This window comes from Barbatula barbatula (genome assembly GCF_947034865.1).
Source record: "Barbatula barbatula genome assembly, chromosome: 5".
Lineage (NCBI taxonomy): Eukaryota > Metazoa > Chordata > Actinopteri > Cypriniformes > Nemacheilidae > Barbatula > Barbatula barbatula.
Window position 1 is genome coordinate 14,675,985 of NC_136769.1, and position 15,989 is coordinate 14,691,973.

A 15,989-nucleotide genomic window follows, 5' to 3' on the forward strand; every position below is an offset into this window, starting at 1 on the left:
GCGATGACACATGAAATTCTTAGATGCTCACTCTCTTTAATCCAGATCGAACTCACATGTACATCTCACATTCTCTCTGGTGTCTACACTGATCAAGCGCCCTTCTCTATCTTCTCTCTAGTGTTCAGTTCTTGTAATAACAGTTTATGTAGACACAACACTGTACATATGTATATGAACCTGGATCTTAAGTATAGCAAAGGAATTTTTTGTAATAGCCAAAAATACAATGTATGGGTGAAAATTATACATTTTTCTTTCATGCCAAAACACATCAGAATTTTAAGTAAGGATCATGTTCCATGAAGATATTTTGTAACTTTATACTGTAAATATATAAAGGCAAATTTTTAGATTTTTGGCACCTTCAGATTCCAGAGTTTTAAATGATTGTATCTCCACCAGATATTATCCAATCCGAACAAACCATCAATTGAAAGTTTATTCATTCAGCTTTCAGATTATGTAAACATCTCAATTTCAAAAATTTACCCTGGATTTGTAGAACAGGGTCACACACATCACACAAACACACACATAATATATTCTTGGCAAATTACAGGTGGGTTATTTTGCACACTATGGGCTTTTAACATTTATGACATTACATAAATTCACAGGCATTGATAGGTTAGATAAATCATTAATAGTCTGAAGGGCCTTTTTTCAAATAAATGCAATAAAAGTACAGACATTATTGTGTTTTGCTATCTGACCTTTAATATATTGAGTGTGTTAAAAACAGGGAGTTAAAAGACTGAATGAACTAATGCTACGTTGCACCATCAGATACTGAAAGTCATGAAAAAATGGTGGATATTTTAACTTTACAATTCTAACAAGAAACCTTAAAAACAGTTATGGATTTGTTCTCAACCTGTCATACAATATGTATTTTAAAATCTAAACATAAAGGCATTTAAAAACCGTACTGTAAAAATATATACATTTAGATTTTTTCCCCCTGTTGTCATTGGGGATACAGCATGCACAGCAGACATTTCTGCCCTTCAAAGATTAGCAAACGTGTTATCCTGCTTAATCCACATAGACAATCAGCACAGGAAAAGCTGTTTATCCATGTTACCCGGAACCACCCTCAATATCTCCCACGATCTATGTTGATCTGTCTTGTTTTACAACATGTTAAACATTACCTATACACTGACTAAACAGCAGCTTGACTTGAAGCTGATCAATCTACATATATAACCACTGCTAGATCTATATTAAACATGATAAACAACATGTAAATTGTGACACATAATTACGGAAAATAACATATGCATTTAAAAGTTAAACAAGTTTTGCATGACTGCACCCAACATGTAAAATTGTGCATGTTAAGTAAACCTTATGCATGTAAGGTAAGTGTCTTAATTTCTCTTTAAAGAAGAGACATTATTCGTATACACTCAATGTAAATCAAACGCATTTTGACATTTTAGATCATTTAACGTTAGATCATTAAAATTTATGTTAAATACATATACAAACAAAGTAGGTTCATGCTGTTATCTTTAGGAGTTATTTTTATTTTACCTAACCGCTAGTATTACCTTTAAAAAAATGTTTACAGCGTTGTTATTTGAATAAATGAAACAAATGAGGTATTTCAGTTGAATGGCAACCTAATGCTGTAATGTTATAATATAAGCATATCAAACATATACATGTTCATTATAGCAGTAAGACTAGTTTAATTAAGATTTACAATTACAGTAATAGCAATGTCTGTCCGCAAAGGCATGTTTGTTTGCCGCACAATGTCATTATTTCTCCACACCAGAACTGCGAGCTAGAAGTGCTTTTTTGGGGTCTATGATCCAGGCTAAAGCCACTGCTGCTGTTCCATCTCCACTCTGATGTGAGAAACATAAGAACGTAGCCCACAGGAATGCTGAACAGCCCATAAATGCTGTTCTCAGATATATTGGCATCAAAACAAAATTCAGAAACTGAAAACAAAAGAAAAGGCTTTCATCATACATAAAGAGTAAAAAAGAGCTGAATGCAAGTTAGGAATATGAACAAAGCAGAAGATAAAGGAATGTGTATGTCTATTATCTGTCTATATTAAAAATATATATGCAGAGTGCTGTTTCTTACTTGCATGAATGGCCAATACATTAGTCCAGTCTGAAATATAAAAACACTGGGGTGAGCTCCGTCGATTGGTGCAACATCAGAGAACACTCAAATCCCATAAGGACACCTTCACAATTAGTTTACAAATACTGGGAAAGTCAGGCTATGGTGGCAAGCGTGTTTTTGTGGACAATCTAGTACCTTATATGTGTTGAAAAACTTTTCTCGCCAGTCTGCAAACATGTCCTCCTTGCCTTCTAAGAAACTCACACCTGTAAATAAAAAAATCAATAATGAGAAAAGAATTGAATTAATAAACAACCAAACATATGTAGCTGATATATTTTGGTTTAATACGTTTTCAACATTAAATTGTGTTTTTTGTATTGTAAACCTGCGGTATTGGAGGAAAGCTGCTATTTTAGGGACAGTCTTTATTAGATGAGACGCTTAAAGTTAAGGTGAGAGAATACCCGTTATCCACAGAAAACTATACGAGTTAGTGAATATTTATCCCAATTTGATAGGTTGTCACAATTTCATTGCACATTCAGCATACCTGTGTAGAAGACACTGGTCGCCAAAGGTGATGCAAAAGTCTGATCCAAAAGCAATTTGCGGAAGATCATGCCAGCCGATCTTCCCGGGAAACGACGTTCCAAGGCCCGTAACCAGAAATAATTGAAGTTACCTTGGAAACTGAGGGCCACGATAGCCACGTTTCTCGTGTGCCTCCAGTCAATCTCGTCCCTTTGCGCCAGACACTGATGCCCAAAATCCCCACCCGCAAACAAGCATCCGTATAGCGTGACATTAGTTATCCAAGGAACAACCTTCGCTCGTTTAAAGAAAGACTTTCTCATGCTCGTCTAAAAATGTTTTGCAGCCTTTAGAAATGATCTCGATGGACACAAAAGAAAAAGTGGATTGACATTGAATGACCTTCTGGTCAGTGCAAAGTACCTAACAAGTTCATTTAAGCGCCCTTCTACTTCTTTGTCAGCTTTGCATTGTAATCGATCAATAACAGAGTTACAGTTTGACAGCTCACTGTAACACCCTTCAATAAGATGAAACTATACATCAACAAAACCACTGCTCATAATAAAACAGATCACACGCGGTTCCAACTCCGAAAAAGACAGCAAGGCAAAAAATAAGAATTACAATTGATTAATCTATTTAGCAATTAAATTAAAAGGGTCCGGTCTGCGTTCATACAGTCATCAGCAGTTTCCCGTTACTAAGTCAGGTGCTCAAATCCTACATTAATCTGACCGCGAGCTCGTGCGCGCGCAGTGGCGGCGCGCTTCTATCGGATCTCTATATAATAGCCTAACGACCGACAGACCATATGCACCAAGACTCACTAACATTACATTGGTTGATTTTTATGCTGATTATGTCATCATTTACCAATACGTCCATTTCACCCGCTTTTAAGGTTACAATAGCTTATACCTACACATCTGCAAAGCCGTTTTGAATATTATTTTGTAATTTATTTAAAACATTCAACTTCACAACCGTTCGTTTAACATACATACATCAAGAATGTTTCATAAAACAAAGAAATAAATGAAAACATGTCATGTGGTAAATCTGACAAAGGAGGCGTATGTTTAGTCTACGTCAGCGCTGCCAGCGTGGAGAGGCATGACACCAGACCAGGAAGTAACACCATTTAATTCACTGTACAAATAGCGATACGCAAGGATACGAAAGCAGGTTTTTGTGCTTTTTGGATTAGTTTTTCTGCATATTTATAGCCTGCGAGAACGTGTAGGGACGCCGGAAGTCCCTGCGACTCGATTGTCACCATTGCAAGGATAATCCGCCGGTAAAGGTAACGTAGACCATTTCCCGAAGGACTCGCTCATTTGATTTAAATGCAGGAAGCGTATTCCATATCAATGCCAGGCTGTCATAGACATTACGTTGGAGGGAATGATGCGGTCATACGATCAAATCGAGCGTTTGCTCTTAGTCTCCATTGGTTTACACTTGTCGTCGTCTTGTAATGATACCGTGTTGCTAAAAAGGATTATTTACAAATGGTTATCTACAAACACACTTTCATTTGCAAAGTTTATCCGGCCATTATAACCTGGTGTGACGGAATAAAGTAAAAATGATTGAAGCAGGAGTCAGTAGTGTTATAAATATAAAGGGGTTGTATTAGCACTAGGACGACAAATGACATTCGGTCTTTCCTTGTTTTTCCGGACAGGTGATAAGCTCGTACAGCTGAGACCAGTGACTTGGTAGCTTGTCATTCGAAAGATTTTGGTATAAAAACACACCCTGTACCTTGAGAATCAGGTAACTCGGGTGTTACTGTGATAAGAAAACGAGGGCAATAAGGATTTATTGGACACATTTTACGTCCATTGACATCATCATCTGAGTTTTTTAAAATGGGAAATGTATCCCTGTGTCATGTAGGCAGTGATATTGCCCACAGGTGAAATAGGATGACTTTTGTTATATCCTCAGGAATCATTTTATTTTATATGACAAGACATGTATGAAATTTGGGGAATATATGATTCCTCCAGTGTTTCAGTTTGCCCTTCAAAATACCCATAATCATTGTTGTGCATTCCAGATGATGGACACTACACTCGCCGAGATGGGGAACCATCTCTCTGATGCCATGAAGATTTTGGAAAGTGGGAAATTGTAAGATTTATCCGATTTGCTCCTTATTTTTTGCCAATTATTACTTTAAAATCCTCTTTATTATATGTTAACAGCACATCAAAAATATACAAAAAGGTGTTTTGTTTCAGATATCATTTATGATGTGTGTTTATATTTAGAGAGACCGAACAGGTGAAAGAAAGAAAAAAGCTGAGTTGGAAAGACATTCCAGGTCCTTTACAAGGAGAGTACGTGTATTGCTTTTATATTTTCGTTACAAATAAAGCAAATAATTATAGTTTTATGTGCTTTAATATTGCCATAATCCGTATTTCATATATTTGACATGCTCTTTATAGTCAATGTGTATATAATCTACATTAAAAACTCCTCTCATTGGCTTAACAGTGTTTTTATTGTCTACATACATTTATTTTTTCCTTGCAGTGGACAGGATGTTGTGAGCATACTACAGCTGGTACAGAACCTGATGCATGGAGATGATGACAAACAGAGTCATCGGTTGGGCATGATGTTGTATTTCATCCATGAGACCATGTATGAATCGTCTGCATGGTGTAATAAAACTATTATTGTCTCTTTTACAGGATGCAGTATGTTGGAGAGCAGGGACACATGGCTCTATTGGGACACAGTTTGGCCGCATATATTTCTGTTTTGGATCGAGAGAGATTTAGAAAGCTGACCACACGCATCCTGTCAGATACCACTCTCTGGCTCTGCAGGCTTTTCAAGTATGCATGAGTTCTCAGTTTCTGTGAAACGCGTTTTCCCCAGGCATTAATGCACTTTAGTGATACTATCACCTTAGTGCTATCACTTTAGTCAATTTTTGGAGTAATGTTCTGTATAGAAATTTGTGTCACGGCATATGTAACTGGCTTCACCGTTGGTCATTTCCTTTTATTGCCAGTGCCTTTGCTCAAATATCTTCGAGGCAAAGCATTACGTTTTTATTGCTGAACTACTTTAGTCCTTGATTTCACCAATGTCATAACTTGCAACAGATATACTACATAACATTAACAGCATTTCAGTTGTGTGAACCACCTTTACATGTTTTAATCAGTTCTGTTTTGTATAGATATGAAAATGGCTCTGCTTATTACCATGAAGACGATCGTGATGGAGTGCTGAAAGTGTGTCGGTTGGTCATTAACACACATTACGAGGACTATGCCACTGAGGGCTTTACTGTGCTCAGCTCTAAACAGCCTATTATTTACCAAAGTGCTGCATGCAGACCTGACCTGGGACAACATCTCTGCAGCCAGGTACAATGTCACCTCCAAATCATTTGTATAGGCCACATGATGTGAAATGTTTCATATTACCATGCTATGTTACCAAATGACTGTGATGTTTGGTGAGCACTGTTTGCTTTGATTAGGTAACATCTTCTTCTGATTGTTTTTCAGCTGGGTCTTCCTCTCTCAAGTCTTTGTATTGTTCCCTGTAACACCATGTTTGGCTCACTGCACCAAATGGTAGGAATTTTTTCTTTGAGATACAAAAAGGTTATATGTTTTTTAAAAGTGTATGCCGGACAAAATGTGCCTTATTGGATATGCAAAACAAGACCAGCTCAATCTCCTTTGAAACCTGTATGTGTTTCTTTTGATCCATGCATCATTTTATGCAGTTTTATGATGCATGTCGTAACTTTTATTTGTACAGTGAAAGTAAATAGTGACCATTGCTGTCAGGGAAAGTTTTAATAAAAATCAAAAGTGGTCTTTGTCTCTGTTCACACAAAGTTTTATAAATTTAAAGGACTATGCAAGTTTTTATTACTGAATTGTCTTTTCACAGGATGTTGCACTTCTTGACAAACTCATTAAAGATGATCGCGAGTCAGGGAAGATTCCACTCCTGTTGATAGCGAATGCTGGTCAGTTAATCAGAACATCTTCTCCATTAATGCAAACTGTGTTGTTTTGTTAATTGTCAGTTTAGCAAGCAATCATTAACGTTAAATATGTCATTCAATTGTGCTTTCAGGAACGCCAGGTGCAGGTCACACTGACAAGCTCAGTCGTTTGAAAGAGCTCTGTGTTCAGTCCAAAATGTGGCTCCACGTAGAGGGGTTAGTATTAGTTGGTTCCAATTTTGACCATTGGCATCCACAATAATAAATAGATTTCTCATTCTGTGTTTGTCACAAAATCAAATAATATCCACATACTGATCATTTAGCAATAATGTCTATCAAATTTTGTTTACCATTCTCTCAGGGTGAATTTGGCAACCCTTGCTCTTGGTCAAGCCTCCTCCTCTGTTACGGTATGTTGGCAATTTTTGGGGGGCATTAGAGCAAGTTGGTTTCTTGTGTTTGACATTGTGCTCATATTTTCTCTTTCTCAAGGCGGCCACCAAGTGTGATAGTATGACATTAACTCCGGGACCTTGGTTGGGTCTTCCGGCTGTTCCTGCAGTCACTCTTTACAGACATGATGACCCTGCTCTGGTTAGTGGAATGGTTATTATCAAACACACAATTATCAAACTGTTAAGAAGACAATCAAGTAAGATTTTCAGATATGTTTTGGATTAAAATAATAATGTTTCTTTTGATATGTTTGTCCTCCCCGTCTGCCGGGGGCAGTCTCTCTCAGCCGGTCTAACATCAAGCCAACCAGTAGAGAAGCTGCGGGCTCTGCCTCTTTGGCTGTCCCTGCAGTACCTTGGGCATGATGGGATTGTAGAGAGTATTAAGAACGCCACGCAACTAGTAAGTACCCTGCCAACTTTCAGAGAATCTGGGTTTGTGCATCATATGTAAAGAACTTTAAACAATCAAGAATATTCCTGTGACCTCACTGGACACAATTGATTTGGTTCTCTGTAGAGTCAACAGCTGTTGGAACACTTAAAGACACTGGCTTCAATAAAAACCTCGGTAGGTGATATTTTCCTGATCTCTTAAACTATATGCTGGCACAAAGATCAAAATCACCTCAAATAATTACAGTATGTGAAGAGGAATGAATGTCTTGCAAATAGAAAAAGAGTACTAGAAGAAAGAAAAAACGATTTAAACATATTTATTTCTTCAGAAAAAAATATGGTCTGCTCTCTCCATTGTTTAAGTCTTGATGAAAATCTCAACAATGGCAGACATTTCTTTTAATTTACAAGCAGTAAACATTACATTGGAAAAATATTATACATAAATAATTTGGAATATAAGAGTTACTTTTGTCTTCAAAGGATTACTTCAGCCAGAAATTTGACATTTATTCAACCTTCTGTTGTTTGAATGACTGCTATAAGCACAAAAAATTTGAATATCCAGTTGGGGGGTTTCACTACATGGAAGTACATTATGACACACTTAAAGTACGCAAGAGTAACAGCAGAAAGTAAGTCCTTCTTGTACTTCTTACAAGAAAACTGCTAAAATGCTTAAATATTGGACCGGTTTGAGTATGTGTCGTAATGTACTGCCATTATATCGACATTTTCACCAGATACCAGATTTTCATTAAATGATCAACTTTTGAGCTCAAGTTTCAAACAACATGAGGGTGACTAAATGGCAGCAACATTTTCTGTTTTGCTTGAACTAGTCTTTTAAACATTTCTTTTCTCCATGTTAGTGGCCCACTTTTCCCTTTAGTAAGACAACTTAAGTCTAAACCTTACAAGCAAACATTTGTGTTCTGTGTCACCACCATTAGGATGTCCTTGACCGTGAAGTGTCTCTCGTCGAGGCTTTGCACATGGTAAAGAGCAGAGTGTTCGTCATATATATATGTTTGGCGCTGTGGTTTTGTAACCATCAGCAATGTGTGCAGCTCTTATAAATTAGTGTGGTAGTGAGCGTGGGTGCCTTGGTTTCAGGATGTGGTGTGTCATTCCCGGGTCCCTCTCATCTCCGGGGGCTCGCTGCGGGACGTGCTGGGCTCTCTTATACTCTCTATTGTAGGTGGGACCAACCCTCTGCCTGCTTGATCCCACTCCTTTTCCCCTTCACTTGCGCTGTTTCCACTGTTCCCTCCCTCACCATGTCCACCCATAAGTGCTGGTGCTCCGCTTTTATTTGTGTAAAGGCCTACCAGTGCTGAAGGCATGTGCAAAAACATTTAGAAATGTCACTTTACAGAACTTGTTGACTCGATGGGCATCAGTGGAGAAGTGAGGCGTCATAATGGAAAGTCTTGTAAGGGGAACTTTTTATTAAGACTTGTGAGAGATGGAGCGAAATTAAACTGTGATGTTCCTGTATCTAACACGAAGATCTTAATGTTAGGAGTTTGTTCATTATAAAGGTTATCTTCGAAAACCGCTAGATATTTCATTTTTTAAATGAATAAGAATCTTCCTATTGCTTATGCGGCCTTAAGGTACACTCAGTAATATCAGGAAGTTTAAGGTAATTGCAAAGTTGTTCACACAGAAATGTTTTGTAATCATAGCCTTCATGGTTCTTTCTATTCATTTACATTTATTTATTTACTTGATGCTTTTATCTTAAGTGACTTATAAATTGGGACGCATTTAACATTTTGTCTGCACTCCACTGTCCTTTCCAGTAAAGGCAAATATACACAATTTAAAATAAAAAGACATTTTTATATAATTAAGTCATACAATTGAATTAATATAATTTAATATTTAAAGTTTTATGTACACTCACATGAGGTGAAGAATCCAGTTATATATCCAGGTAATGAATGCTGTTTTAATTATTTTTAAAACATCTCACGATCAAATGACCAGCCGAATTCTTTCAATGGTATCTTTGTAACCATTGTATTGGAAAGTCAGCATATGAATTAAAGATGCAGTGTATGAAATTTAGCGCCATCTAGCGGCGAGCGGCTTTATAACTTGGCAGACTGCTTACATTCACACACTTCATGAAATGTACTTTAGGGACATTGTAATATTTACCCTTTAAACATTCATAACACAGAGATAGATGTGCACAGAGCGAAATCATACAAAACAGAACATACAAAACGCAATTTATATTGACAGTCTGTTATATGGTTATCTTGTTTATTGGTTTAACAAGTTTTTGATAAGAAAAACAAGCATATTTTACAGAAAGTTTCTTTTCCAGTTAACAAACCGGCTCCTCTCACTCTTGGTAACAAAACACGTATAACTGGCTTTATTATTTATAATGTTGATTATAAATAAAGTAAACATGCTTAATACCTCCACGTCGACTGTTAAGATCCCAAAGATGGAGCCATTGTAGTACTTTTTGTCCTGTTTATTACCTGACCGTCATTTACTAATCCTGCTGATCACCCCCCGCATATAAATATTGATTTCTTTCTAACTCTGCCCAGAACTTTGTCTAGAGTTCACTCTATATCTGTCTAACTTTGTCCGATTTCTGCTCAATGTGTTTCTTTCCTGTCAGATGGTGTTATTATACCAACATAGACCGTGGAAAATGACGTTTTTATGAATCTTGAGAATGAGACCACTGCAAACTCATATCTACTTGTGAAGACAATACAAATGCAGCATCCATAGAATATAGCATTAAGAAAAGTAATATAGAATATAATAACTAGATAGAAATGAATATGATTGTTCTTTGATGGAGATAATGTATTTACGAAACATGCTCTGTAGAGCAGTTTGTCAGTTTAGGGTTACCAATTCCATGTAAGGGGAATACACCATGTATGTAGGTAGAAATAGCTCATTGTAAGGCAATAAAAACATAACGCTTCTTTATGTAAAGACATTAGGTAATTTCTGTCAATAGATTCTCCAAAACATTACACACTGGACCTTTAAATTGTGAACAGGCATTTCTACAATGTTCTTGGAAACTATAAACTGCTTTAAAATACTGTGTCCGTATTGCCTTCAGACAGCATATTAGACAGAATATTGCTGAGTGCACCTTCAAAAAATCGTTGCTTAATATAATATATTTTAATATTTAAAAGTATACTTGCATTTATGTCTATGGTGGTTAGTATTCATATTTGAGCAAAAAGAAACATCCACTGTAATGGAGGAAATGTGTTAATTTTTAATAATAGGCATTTTGTTTCATGTTTGTTAATTATAGCAAACGTTCCTGTGTCATACATTTCAACAGTAATGCATGACTTTAGGTCATGTCCTACATTGTGCAGATTGACCTGTCAAACCGGTTACTAGCAAACAAAAGCCTCTCCATGACATCGCATCAATACATTTAATACTAAACAAGTTTTCACAATAATATTGTAGCTCTCACAGCATGAAATGAAAATGTCCTGTACCGTCTCTTCATCACAAGTGTCACAGGTTTTATTAGACTCTGTCTCCACCCTCTGTGTGTCTGTGATGTTTGTAGGTGGAGGATGAACTGAATTCACCTGTGGTGGTGTTCAGATTTTCTCAAGACAACAGTGCATGTAAGTCTTTCATTAAAGTCAAGATCAGCGTGCATTACAGTTGTATAGAGGACAGGTAGTTCTTGATGGTATTATCAAATGTTTTGTTTTTCAGCATCGAGTGGCGGCTCATTAGAGGGAAATGTTGCGGAGGAGAGGGAGATACTTGATGCGCTAAACAGATGGGTAAATACTTCTCTCTCTCTCTCTCACAAACACTGTATCACAATCTAAAAAACAGACTGAACTGTGAGTGTTTATAATCTAATGGCAAAAACGTGGAAGACAGCGCTGTTTTCAACAATCTCACAACATCCTGTGTGTAGTAAAGTCTATACAGTATCATTTCAACTTTAGATGTGCTGTTTTTAAACATTGTTCACTATACTTTTTACTAAAAAAAGTTGTTCTATTGACACAAAAGAAGATAATATGCTGAATTAAATTTTTGGGTGAACCATCTCTTTAATGTAGCAACTTCATCTTTGTTAGGGATCCAAAACTATTGTTTTATTTTTTCTTCAGGAAATATTTTAGTTACAAGAGGCTTTTTTCAATGCTTTTTATTTGATTCATCAGTTGGCTGAGCAGTTGGCACAGCAGGTGCCCATGAGTGGTGTGGATGTGGTTGAGCTGGAAGATGAGGGCACATGTGTTCGTTTTAACCCCCTCATGACCGCAGCAGGTAAGACTTTTGGGAGATAATTACAATTATGGGCTGCGGCTGCTTGCTCAAAGCTTTTGCTAAACTGAAGATACATCTATATCATCTCGTGACCAAGACATTGGTCCAGAGGGTTTTTCACAGGGGTTGTACTTGTCATTTGTGCTAATTAAATTATTTCTCAAGAAATTGCTAGTTCTAGTTCTACCAATAAAGGTACAGGAACACTGTTGTCTTTGCCAAAAAAGTTAAACAATTTTGAACAGACAGTCTATGAGAACCTAACTAATTCATGTTCACATGATGTGCGTGATGTGTGTGTGTAGCATTTGGCACTCAGGAGAATGACGTGGTTTCATTGGTGGAGAAGTTGGGAGAGATGATTCCAGTGTTGAGCTGCACCTTGCGCTTCAGACAGGACTTTAAAGATGATGTCTTACAACAAGCTTCACTATCTTATATTGAGGATCTGAGCTGGCCTGGTCTTGGAGGCGTGAGGTGAGAATCAATACTTGATCAGTATGTGAGTTCTCTAGGATTTGAACCCACAATGTGTTTTAGCCGTTGAATCAGAGAAAAAAGCTACAGGAGACACTCTATGATAGATGTTCCTTCAATCTTACAAATGAACTTTCTTGGTTGCAGGTTTTAAAATGTCAATTTACATTATTTTTTCTTGTTTTCTCAGATATGAGCCCAGAAATACAGACCTTGATGAAGACCAGAGAAAAAAGAGGGTGGAGAGAGTCAACAGTGACTTGCTTAAGAAACTGAAGGAGCTGGATACAGACCTGAACTTTTCTGTTGGTACGTGACTGATAGTAATATGGTTATGCCACTGCTCCATATCAAATAAAGCTCTGTGAAACCCTAAAATAAGTCTACTATACAGGCCCTGAGTTTTGTGAAGAGAAAAATAGCATATTTATTGGAATGGCAACTGAGGACCTGGATGTGGACGAGTTGGTGGAAACTATAGTATCTCTTGGCAGACACATTGAGGAAAGTGGAAAGGTATGCATTGATTTTGACTAAAGCTGTTGGACATCATTCATTACATTCTGACTGCAGTATAAAATCAAAGAAATAACACATCTGTTTATGTTTGCGGCTAGTTATTTGAGAACATGACAGAAGTAGTAATGCGAGGCATTCAGGAGGCACAGTTGCAGCTTCAGAAAGCCAATGAAGAGAAGCTCATAGAAGAGGTGAGTGTTTGTACAGATAAATGTATAGTGTCTGAGACAACATCTAGGATTAAAAAATCTGAAAATATTGAAATGAACTAAATGTAAGAATGAATGCATCTGCACGACTACCTTTGCTTGCCTTAATACACACACTGGGTATCCACAGAATGTTGTTGAATCATAGATATAATTAGAGATGAAAATAGATAAAGATAAAATTGAAGCCTTTTCACTACGGTTCTCAGATTTTTGGATCCAACCACCATATGTTGTGTATAAAGAAAGAAAAACATTTGCTTTCATTTCTAATCAAGTCTTTACTGATTTAAATACATTTTAATACTATATATATTAACTAATTGTGGTGCAACGGATCACAAAACTAACGATTCAAATAATTTTACGGATCTTGGGTCACGGATCGGATCAGCTAATGTAAATGGTCATCATAGTTCTATTATAATATATTATAACTACAATTACTTGTTTTTGCAATCAATAAAATACTCAAAAAAAGGGGTGCTTTTATAAGGGGTTAACATTTTTTATTAAAAATGAAGGTTTCAAAGTACCTTGACGAAATCAACAGATTAATTAATCTGTAGATTTAATTAATTTAACAGATTATTGAACATCATGATTTAAAAAATGACAATATGTATAGAAAATACATATGATATAAAAGTGCAACCAGAGTAAATAGGTGACAACTGGATCTCTAGAGATCAGATTATAAATGTGACAGGTGCTATGAGGTGGCGATCATGAAGTATCTCAACCAACTTTCCTCTTCTCAAGTGCGTTACTGAATCATGAGTAAATTGTAATCTTCCAGATACTGGAGAGGGAGAGAGCCTTTTACTCTATAATGAATAAACTTACAGTTTATCGGCAGGTCACATGCGCTCCAAACCGTACAGCACGATCTGTACGGATGACGGATCCCCGCGATCCATTTCACCACTAATTTTAAATAAGCAAAAAAATGTTTAAACAAAAATGAAATGATTCAATTATCATTCTTTTTTCTTTCTGTTATTTGGTAGGGTGTACTTCGACAGATCCCTCTGGTGGGCTCTATGCTCAACTGGTTTTCACCAGTACAAGCCTCTGTGAAAGGAAGGACTTTCAACCTGGCTGAAGGTAGATTCATTATACCTTATGATAAAAAAAATGTAAGAAGCTCAAAAATGGGTTCTAATAAAACCGGGAAGGTAACATCAGTTTTAAAGTGATTATACATACTATCTTCCCTCCACAGGTTCTCTAGACAGCACTGAGCCTGTGTATAACGTTAAAGCCCAGATGATTAAAGAGTCCTCCCCTGATTCCCCCAGCACCAAACGGTTTCCAGGTAACAGTACATCTTGTTACGATCATAGAAAACTAATATAATCCAGACCACACTGATACCGGATCAATAAACAATTCATGCAAAAACATGTGGCCTGTTTATTGATGTTTAGTTGAAACATGCTAAACCTTTTGTTTGATTCACAGGCCAAAAACTCTTCCGGCGTCATGAGGCAGGCTCAGATTCTATTAGTGACGCCAGCTCTATTGGCCAGCTGGACGAATCATTCAGGGACACGGCACCCATCCAGGCTGCTGATGAAGATGTGGCAGAGGTCCCTCAGGAACGTCCTTCACATGCAGAAGAGGAAACCGCCTTAACAGATCAACGTGTACCCGAGGGCCAGGACACAGAGAGTTCTGATGCTCTTAGATAAGACCATTCTCAGGTGGATGTCAATGCAGTGGTGCTCTGTTAAAGAGGAACCTGTATGTGTGACTTTGATGCCTTGAGCGAGTCACTTCTAAAATTAAGGAATGAAGCAGCTTTAAACACAAATAACACTGGATTTTCATTAAAATACACTCTAAATATATGTCCAAATCTCACATCCCACACTCGTAGTGATTAAATAAGCAATTGCACTATTTTATTTTGGTTAAGGGGTCTTGGCACAGTTCTTTAGGTGCACTGCCAGTATATCCTTGCAATATGGGTGACTTAAGTTTTCTTAAGATTTTGTTTGTGGATGCTTTCCCTTACTACATCCGTAGGTCTGTTTGACAGGTTTTTGTCGGCACACATTATTTACACAACGAAAGGGCTGTTGTGGCCATGCTAAAAACGGTTGTCAAAATGTCTTGTTTGCCAAAAGTTTCTTTACCCATTCTCCAAAGGGAGAGACTTATAAAACGGTCGTGATGCTGTTAGACTCATGCAGCTAATCAAACTTTAGCCTTATTGCACTTTTATGTACACAGTGTCACACCATAATCGGAACACCTGATTGATTATTTATTCCATAAATGATTCCCTGGTGTCTATTTAGAGACACCTGTCAAATTTACTGTAATACCATTGAAGTGTGATGACCTGAAATAACACAGATATCCATCCAGCACTTTTGGCTTTACCAATGGCGAAATGATTAATATACTGCTGTCACTGTGAAGAATGTTTCAGAGATGTTTCTTTGAGTAGTTGTTACATTTTTAGGATGTTTATGAAGGTTAACTATTATGTACAGACATGAAGAGTCTTATGTTGTTTACAATGTTGAATGTGTTAGCACACAAAAAGCATTGCTACTAAAATATGATTCATTCATAATCAGCATATGAATATTGTGTGAATAGTCCATCCATTAGAAGAATTTTTAAATCCCTGCAACAACATTGCGTTCATCCGTTTATCATAATTGTGCTTCTTTTTCAATATTGTCATTTTTTAAATTGTGCAATAAATAATTGGGAGTTTAATTGGGAAGAGGAAAATCTTGTGTCTTTTATAATTACAATAATTTTATTTTACAAAGAGCTATTATGGATATGTCAATAAAACTAGCACTAAAGAAATGAAATAAAATGTCAAGTTACTTTATCGTTGTTTATTTGGATGGCATATTCATGTCGGACGATATTAAACCAGATAGATCTACTGTTATGTCATCTAGTTGAAAGCAAAAAAAAAATCGGGTATAATATTGTTATCATGTCATCCGCTATTTCATACAAGAG

The 15,989-nt window shown here is 36.7% G+C and overlaps 2 protein-coding genes across 5 annotated transcripts; one reads left to right on the forward strand and one right to left on the reverse strand.

The window, feature by feature from the left end:
* Positions 1-21: 21 nt before the first annotated feature.
* Positions 22-3,415, reverse strand: mpv17l (MPV17 mitochondrial membrane protein like). Its single transcript, XM_079456897.1, has 4 exons — positions 2,648-3,415; positions 2,290-2,360; positions 2,110-2,139; positions 22-1,958 (listed from the first exon to the last, which is right to left on the reverse strand). Exons 1-4 carry the CDS (start codon positions 2,949-2,951, stop codon positions 1,773-1,775), a joined length of 591 nt encoding a protein of 196 aa, XP_079313023.1. The 5' UTR covers positions 2,952-3,415; the 3' UTR covers positions 22-1,772.
* On the forward strand, positions 3,384-15,851 carry pdxdc1 (pyridoxal-dependent decarboxylase domain containing 1). 4 transcript variants are annotated; one of them, XM_079456893.1, is made up of 24 exons: positions 3,384-3,934; positions 4,697-4,770; positions 4,911-4,979; positions 5,179-5,253; positions 5,340-5,486; positions 5,837-6,026; positions 6,171-6,239; positions 6,565-6,643; positions 6,754-6,838; positions 6,987-7,035; positions 7,118-7,219; positions 7,358-7,483; positions 7,601-7,651; positions 8,433-8,477; positions 11,066-11,126; positions 11,221-11,291; positions 11,685-11,790; positions 12,096-12,267; positions 12,458-12,576; positions 12,662-12,783; positions 12,885-12,977; positions 14,006-14,102; positions 14,221-14,313; positions 14,460-15,851. In XM_079456893.1, the coding sequence occupies exons 2-24, from the start codon at positions 4,697-4,699 to the stop codon at positions 14,687-14,689; spliced, it is 2,325 nt and encodes a 774-aa protein (XP_079313019.1). In that variant the 5' UTR covers positions 3,384-3,934; the 3' UTR covers positions 14,690-15,851. The 4 variants fall into 4 exon arrangements, with proteins under 4 accessions (XP_079313019.1, XP_079313021.1, XP_079313022.1 ...); XM_079456894.1 differs by having other exon boundaries at positions 3,750-3,928; XM_079456895.1 differs by lacking the exon at positions 8,433-8,477 and having other exon boundaries at positions 3,414-3,934.
* The last annotated feature ends 138 nt before the right edge of the window (positions 15,852-15,989 follow it).